At 42.2% G+C, this 8,457-nt stretch overlaps 1 protein-coding gene across 1 annotated transcript; it reads right to left on the bottom strand.

Moving 5' to 3' along the window:
* Nucleotides 1–3,980: 3,980 nt before the first annotated feature.
* LOC147630510 (RING-H2 finger protein ATL58-like) lies at nt 3,981–7,616 on the bottom strand. The gene is made up of 5 exons (XM_086810397.1): nt 6,541–7,616; nt 6,359–6,448; nt 5,555–6,259; nt 4,976–5,070; nt 3,981–4,876 (listed from the first exon to the last, which is right to left on the bottom strand). Exons 3-5 carry the CDS (start codon nt 5,765–5,767, stop codon nt 4,525–4,527), a joined length of 660 nt encoding a protein of 219 aa, XP_086666523.1. The 5' UTR covers nt 5,768–6,259; nt 6,359–6,448; nt 6,541–7,616; the 3' UTR covers nt 3,981–4,524.
* Between the last annotated feature and the right edge of the window lie 841 nt (nt 7,617–8,457).

Genomic DNA, 8,457 nt, shown 5'->3' with positions numbered 1-8,457 from the left:
TAGGTGTAAGAAAGATGTAACTATATAGGGTGGAAGATTTCACATTAAACATCTACGTGAGTGTAAGAGTAGATCCCATGAGGTTTGTTGGTACATTTCCAATGAAATTAGCAAGGCCATTTGTCTCAGAGGAAGGTATGCATGTCATGACTAGGACTAATATGTGACTTCCCACTAGGTTCATAGCAATTTACTAGGATTAATTTTGCACGCATGCACGCAAACAAGTCCAAGCAACCAATGATAGTAGAAGTTAGAAAAAATATTTAATTTCTCTAATTATGTTGAATCTATGTAGAAAGCTTCCCACCAAGTTCATAGCAATTTACTAGCATTAATTTTGCACGCACGCAAACAAGTTTAAGCAACCAATGATAGTAGAAGCTAGAAAAAATCTTTTATTTCTCTAATCATGTTGAATCTAAAAATTTTTAAACTAACAAACATCATAGGGTAGTACACATGACAATATTAGAGAACATGATCTTTGATCAACATAGGGCAACACAAACATCACTGTAAGAAAACATGCTCTCTAGCTAGTTGACAATATTAGAGAACATGATATTTAGCATAGGGCAACACAAACATCATTGTTGTAAGAAAACATGCTCTCTAGTTAGTTCCCAAAAAAGTACCAATCAATATCACGAGTTAGAAAAAATATTTTATTCTCTAATTATGTTGAATATGTGTAGAAAGCTTCCCACTAGGTTCATAGCAATTTACTAGCATTAATTTTGCGCATGCACACACCAATGATAGTAGAAGTTAGAAAAAATCTTTTATTTCTCTATTCATGTTGAATCTAAAAAATTTCAAATAGATAAACATCATAGGGTAGTACACATGACAATATTAGAGAACGTGATCTTTGATCAGCATAGGGCAACACAAACATCACTGTAAGAAAATATGCTCTCTCATTAGTTGACAATATTAGAGAACATGATCTTTGGTTAGCATAGGGCAACACAAACATCATTGTAAGAAAACATGCTCTCTAGTTAGTTCCCAAAAAAGTACCAATCAATATCACTTCTCCATAGTGATTAGTGTAGTTTTGGCCCTCCTTATGTAGCTCTTATTACCATTCAAGTAATTCATTAGTCAAGTCTTAACTTTTGAAGGGCATTTTGGCAAGTTGGCTTTACACCAAAAGACTACACTATTAATCACTTGGCCATGATCCACGTGCTAATTTGAATTTGAAAGAAAAAGGTATGTAATTAGAAGGGTACTTTGTGGGGAGCTCTCTATATTTACTTGGAAACTTGTGGGCCTCCAGTTATTATACAAATTTGAACCTTGCACTTTTCCACTTTCAAATTAAATTAAAGAACAATGGGCTTGTAAATCTATTGTGCATTCTCACAAGGTGCCTCATGTGGCATAAAAGCATATAGTGGTTTCAATAGACCAGAGGGATGGGAGAGCTTTCCATCCATATAAGGATACTCACACCACATTGTGTGAGACGGTGAGGTGCTACCAACTTAGATTGTGTTGTCAACGAGCTCTAGCTTTGAGTGGTAGCAACCCCAACCTCTTAAAGGGGGGTTCTGGGTTCGAACCTACCCAAATACATTCAATTAGTAACCACTCTCGCAAAAGGGAAAAAGAAAAAAAAAAGAACTCTATCCACCAAGCCTTTTTGTAGCAATGTTGGTGCTAAACAAGGTTGCCCACTCTCTCTATTCACTTTCTACATATATGAACTAGGAACTATGTGGATGGACTACATATGTAATGTGAGCATAAAGAGCCAAGGATAGGAGTGTTACACACCCATTGTTTCCTACTTTGATGATGCAACGAACTTGCAACATTTGATGGGCACTCGATTTTGCCATCTAGTGGCTTGTAGCATATGTGGAGAGTGGAGAAGACGAATGCCATGCTTGCAAACACCATACAATTTCCATGCTCCTAATTGGACTTTCAAATTTTGATACTAAGAACATTCATGTATTATTCCTCATGATATTGAGAAGGTCAAGACAACACTTGGGATTGTAACCTACCCCACTTTTGTAATCACATTATTGGATATCAATGCTCCACCCTTATACTATATTGTCCAGGCACCGACTAGCTCATGTTTGTACGGCCCCCATTAGTTCGGATGCCTTGCAACCTCGTATTCACATGAAAAGGTGGCCTATGAGACCAAATGGCTTGGATTAAATTTGGTGCACTACCTAATAGGCTACATGCTACACTAGACCGTTATGAAATAGCGGTCCACACATGGAGTAGGTAAGACTTTACTCTTTGGCACCATGTCCTTACATTGTGAGACTCCAACAGGACCCAAGATGAGCTCGGAAAGCCAGTGGAGGTGGGGAACAGTTACGCAACTACGCAAAGTCTAGTACATCTTTATGGGCCGAGTCTGCACCATGGATGGTAGCACCAAGTATGACCGCGGACCTGTCCAGTCATGTTGGGACCGCCCCACGTATACAAGCCTACATATATACATGGCCAACCCCTTCTCCACACAATTCATGAGTCATTATTGTGAGTTTACTCCTAGCTTCCACTAGCACACACCCTATGTCTTAACAGTTCTAGATCAACCATCGAAGCTCCCTTCACAAGAGCACATAGGTGTCGTGATTTGTCATCTATTGTATCACTTCAATAATACAATATTCTTCTCAATCTCTATTGTTGTGCAATTTGAGTTTTATTTTTTTGTGCTGTGAAAGATCATACTTCTTGTAAGTGTTCTCTTGTATACACTGCACGATGTATTCTCTTACACATTGGCCCTACCACCTTCTCTCTTCCGACCTCTCTTAGGGACTTCCCTCCGGCTTACCTCTTCAGGATCTAAGCCATGTGGTCTAGGTAAAGTGGTTTGCTCTCACTCGCTCTCGCTCTCTCTCTCTCTCTCTCTCTCTCTCTCTCTCTCTCTCTCTCTCTGCTTAATCGCCTGTAGCCCTTATCTGGGACCTCTTTCCAACCTGCGTCCCCACGGGCCTCCGTCCCCAAGAAAGCATGTAGGAAAGCGCTACTCGCTTTCTCTCTCTAGGGTCTATGATGGATTCAAGTCCGAAGGATACATACCTGCCATGGATAGAAAGCGGCCGGCTTTATGTTCAAAGTGTCACCCGAGCAAGAGGTTCATTCCGGTAGCAGATCTCAGGTACTACCATCGATTCTTATTTCGAAACGTTCTTATTGAGAAACCCTTTTTCACTATTAACTGGATATAGCCAAGAACGCCAATGGCAGAGCAAAGCTCGGATGGCGTCGCAATTAGGGGAAGCTGAAACACCACCATATATTTCGATTCTCTCGAAAGAGTGACTCGCTCAATGAAATGGGGCCTATTGGACCAGACGCATCATTAATTACGATGATCCCTTTCAACCCCTCAAGCTCGGCCCTCAAAAAGCGCTCTCCAAATCAAGTTAGGGTGGTGGAAAACGCACCATGTGGGAATGCCAACTTATGACCATACTCTTGGATGGAGAGGGATTCGAACCCCCAGTATTTTTCCGAATACTTTGGTTTTCAAGACGGACTCTTTAAACCGCTCAAACATCCATCCCTTTCCTGATGAGATCATGAGCCTAGAGCCATCAATAATCGACGAGAAAGCGTGCCAAGCCTACATGTCTTTGTAAATTGGACACAACATCTTCAGAGAACAAATAGGTTGTACCACAGGGATGGGGGCTTAATGAATCCCCCGTCCTTCCGACCAAAAGGGTAAAGCATGGTAATTGATCATTCTATTTTAGATTGATAGGAACTAAGGCATCCTAATAACCGTGTTTACAGCCCTGGGCAATAACGGACTTGAACCACTAACTCTCTGGGTGTAAACGAGGCACTACTTGAGCTAATTGCCCCCACTACTTGAGCTAACAGACTGGTCTCTCGTAATTTGACATGTATTTGCAGCAAACGGATATATAAAATTAGCAAGACACAAACCATACAATACAATATTGAAATCAATGCACAAGCCTCTTAAGGAAAATTACATTAATGATCACCATCTCAATCTGACCCAAAGATTACATAATGCTGACCCAAAATGGCCACCTACTGCTACTGCCCAAAAGCACAAGTTATCTCTATGACAAATGTTCTCTAGCAAAACAAAGGAAGCTCTCAAGTACATGAGCACTAGCTTATAGACTTGTTAATGCTTGAAGTAGTCTCTGAAACCCAACCACTTCAGAGCATTAACAGCAAATAAACAAAGTGATTACAAGCTGTCACTAATAGCGGCCTCTATTAGCTATATAGGACAGACACCTCAGACAGCATAGGTGCCTACAAAGATACAAGACAATGTATCTCTTTGTGCTGATTACTAGCTAGCTGTCTAGGTAGGCTCAAAACAGTCATTCCTCCCAACATAAATCAAGCAAAGTCCATATGCATTGACACCACTCCTGCAGTTCTTGAAATCCTTAGGGCATGGATTCTGTAATGTCAACGTTGTGAAGTGATAGATGTATTTGCCTTCCCTACATTCAGCCTACCATAAACCAGTGACAATCAACTCCGTTCGATATTGATTGCGTGCTCACTGCTGAAGCGAGGGGCTGTTTCAGAAGATGCCACCATGTGACTGCTGCTGCTTGCCCCATTAGATACCTCTGATCTCATGTGGGCACTACCATCCTGGACCTCATTTACTACCCTCTCTTCCCACCGCCTGTTTTCTTCTGCTCTTACTGAAACCCCGATGCTGTTGCTACCCTCTTGAAGAAGTGAAGATCGGCATATTGGACATGTTGTGTTCTTTGCCAGCCACTCATCGATGCATGGAACATGGAAATAATGCTTACAAGCTGGCAGCTGCTGCAGCTTTTCATTCAGTTGATAATCACCAAGACATACAGCACACCTGAGCAGAAAGCAATGTGGGAAAAACGAACAAATTAGCTCTTCAGTACACTGCAGATAAACAGAAGAAGACTCGATTAGTGCAAAGGTGTGAACTCACTGATTTTCTTCACTTGAGGCTGCAAACTTCTCGTCAAATGGAATGGTTGGCAACCGTTGTCTGAATGATTTGCTGAGACCATATTCATACAGAAGCTGAAGCATACCACATCAATGAAAACCAGGCCGAGAAATACAAATTGTTTTGACATAAACAAGACACACTTGGCTTATGTAACATGGCACATACTTTGCAACATGTTCACAACTGACAACTGAAAGCTGAGATGCACAGAAGAAGCCAGGATACAGAAGCAATCTGCTTGAATAGCCAAGTGCATACACATACGCGTATACATGCATACAGAAACATACACGTGCACACAAAGTCTGTAATGCATACATTGAACATGACATTACATTGACATCCATATAGCATACACACAGGCACATCATGTATACATCCCCACAAAGAATGCCTGCATACATACGACATACAATCACATACATATAACATGCATATAGCCTAGAGCTCCAAACATGGACTTTGAAAAAGAACAAAACTAGATCAAGTGTGATGCTGGTACAAGCCCAAAGAAGGGGAAGCCTCGCTAAGAAAACAAAGAGTTTTCGTTCTTACTGTGGGGAAAAACCCTCTTGAAACAAACTGCGCGCTGGCTTGCGAGAAGTTGTTGGCATTTCTGCGTCTTCTGATGTAGAGCATGCAGAAGAGGATTAACAGCAAGAATGCAAAGAGCACTGGAGTGGCAAAGATGATGGTTTGGTAGAGCTGCAGCTGAGGAGGGGTTTGGCAAGGCCCTGAACAACCAGACACATTCCCCTGCTTGGACATTATTATATACTTCTACTCTGGTACTACGTAGATGTGAAGCTTTGCCCCACCTTTCCCACCTCAGCAAGGAGCAAAAACCCTGCTTTCTTCTACACTTGGAGCAGAAAATAGGGCTTGCTCCAATGCTGACAAAAACAAAGCCTGTACCGACCTGCCCTCTTCTCCACTATTTTGATAAAGTGTAGAGCTTGTCCAAACGTTGTAGAGACCAAAGCTCTGTAGAAACCTGTGCTTTCTTCTTCACAAATTGGTGGAGCGCAGCTTTCCCAAGGGCAAAATCCTGTGTAAACTTCGTCTTCTTCTACTACTTCTTCTTCTCCACTCCTTGCAGCGTGTATAACTTGCCCAACTCCTTGAATTCGGCCCCTAAGACCTTCAGTGTGCAGGAAAATGCACGCCCACACAAAAAGAAGCTTTGCCCTCGATGGACAAAATCTCCAATGTGGAGGGAAACTTCCGCCTCTCCAAGTGCAAGAAAACGCCGCCCAAATCCTTAGAATGCAGAGAAAACCTTGCGTGAGGAAAAAAAAGCTTCGCCCAAAACCTCAAACCACGGCGAAAAGCAATTCCAGTGTGCAGAAAAAAGCTTACCCGAGTACGCGGCCTCAAGGACCAAAGACCAGCAGAAAACCTACCCCAGGTGCGCGGAAAAGCAGACAGCAGATTGCCCAATCTGCAGAACTGTAAGAGAATCTTCTCACTTTGCAGCAAACTTAGTTTACCCAGATTTTACTCAACGGAAGATGCCAGGCGAGAAGGGTAAGGCAACCCACCTCTTCGCAGAGAAGAAGACTGTACTCAACAACCACAACAACAAAAGCAAGCATTTACTGTTTCTGCCCCTCGGTTTCAGCAATCTCCTCTCTTATCTTAAATGTGCCCAAATGCCCACTTCTGCACACCTTGGGAAAACCACCCACCATAGCCAGCAATAACAGTAAGTTGAATAGCGACTTAAAGACAACTTCAGCACCCGCCTTCTTCTTCGGTAAGCCTTCTGCAGAGGAAACAATCAAGGGAAGGGGGCATTCCCTGATGCCAGATGGATTGGGAGGACGGAAAAGGTATGGGTGAACTGAAAAAAGAAAGATTGGTTAGGCAAAGAGGCTGATATGATGGCTCAATTGGTCTGCAAATGCGATAGAAATGTAGGAGATTGATTAGCCGATTGCAACCTAATTACAATTTGTCAGCAAATAGGATAGGAATAGGGGGCTGATTAGCAGATTGCAGCCTAATTTGTCTGCAAATGCGATAGGATTAGGAGGCGAGTGACAGATTGCAGCCTAATCTGCTAATTTAGGTCGAAGTAATGTTAAGTAAGCTGGGGGGCGTGAAACGGCACGCAGTTCCAAGCGAAGGGTTTCGCTTGGGTGAAAGGGTGGTGGATGATTGAGAGATGCCCAAAGCCCTTTCCACTCTCAGCATTTGGAACACAACTCACCCACCACATCACCCATCAAAATCTTGCATCTTTTTTGCCACATCCAGACCACGTCCAACCCATTCCCAAAATGCCCTCATAAAACGCCATCGCTTCTGCAGCCCCCCCATTTGAATAAGCCCTGCCCCCTCAGTCACTGCGCGCGCGCGCGCGCGCACACACACACACACTTTCTGTGCTTTCTAATCACACCTGCGCACGATCAATTTCAAGCCTCTCTCTTCTGTGTGACAGATGTACAATATACCCAAATGATTGTGATTGCGCGCAGAGAAAAAGAATCTCGCAGGAACTACATCACACGATGTGAAACCCCTGATTCTGGGCAAAATTGAGAGCCCACAATGTGAAACTCCTGATTGTGGGCACAGTTGTGAAAGCCCATCAATGCAAATGGCGCAATTAGCCTACCTACTTAAGGAAAGATTATACATTAGCCCACCTGCTTAAGAAAAGATTCTCTATATAGAGAGAGAGAGAGAGAGAGAGAGAGAGAGCCAGAACTTGCAATGATTTATTTTTTTCCCTCGGCCAGACTTTTTTTAATCCGTCCGTGGATTGGAGCTTGGAACTGAATCTTCTTAACTTGTTATAATTAAAATAATAAATAATGAACCCATAAAAAGGAGAAGAGAAAAAGCTTTGATATTGAAGATATGGAAGCCTAGGTACCTATTTTAGCCTATAGCACATGCAGGTAACTCTAGCCAGCTCATTGCTTCATCATCTCACATGATCTTATGATTTCATATCCACATAATAAGTCATCATCTTCAACATAGATATGTATGTAGTATGTACCATATGCCCCATTGCCTTGGCCATTGATGACTAGCTCATGTCAAATTTGAATGAAGTTCATGGCTTGCTTTGCATTCAATGACCCTTGAATAACCACCACCACTTGTAGTCTTGTACCACCACAAGATAATGAAGAGGAGTAAGAGTGGCTTGTGGCACAAATTATGGAATGAAGAGTTGTAAGAGCTCTGTCCCATGCAAGACTTGGAGACTTGGGAGATGCCATTTTTTGCACTAAGTACCCTACTTATTAAATGCTTCCATAAACATCTCATTGGTTAGTCATGCTAAGTATAAGTAGGGTTGAAAATATGGGTTACTACAGGTTCATTAGAAAGACTAACCAATCATGTTTACCAACATGTATTTTAATAATGATATTCCTCCAATCCCACCTAATATTCAAACACTGAAGAATCTAACTGGCTAAGAGATATGCACCCAA

Source organism: Cibotium barometz, chromosome 16 (genome assembly GCF_041138505.1).
Source record: "Cibotium barometz isolate CiBa-2024 chromosome 16, ASM4113850v1, whole genome shotgun sequence".
In the NCBI taxonomy this organism is placed as follows: domain Eukaryota; kingdom Viridiplantae; phylum Streptophyta; class Polypodiopsida; order Cyatheales; family Cibotiaceae; genus Cibotium; species Cibotium barometz.
This window is presented reverse-complemented; position numbering and strand designations above follow the sequence as displayed.

Coding starts and splice junctions, on each gene's coding strand:
- LOC147630510 (XM_086810397.1), bottom strand. CDS start 5,767: ATGTCCAAGCAGGGGAATGTGTCTGGTTGTTCAGGGCCTTGCCAAACC. Junction 5,071..5,554: donor CAAGAGGGTTTTTCCCCACA/GTAAGAACGAAA, acceptor GGTATGCTTCAG/CTTCTGTATGAATATGGTCT. Junction 4,877..4,975: donor GCCTCAAGTGAAGAAAATCA/GTGAGTTCACAC, acceptor CTTTCTGCTCAG/GTGTGCTGTATGTCTTGGTG.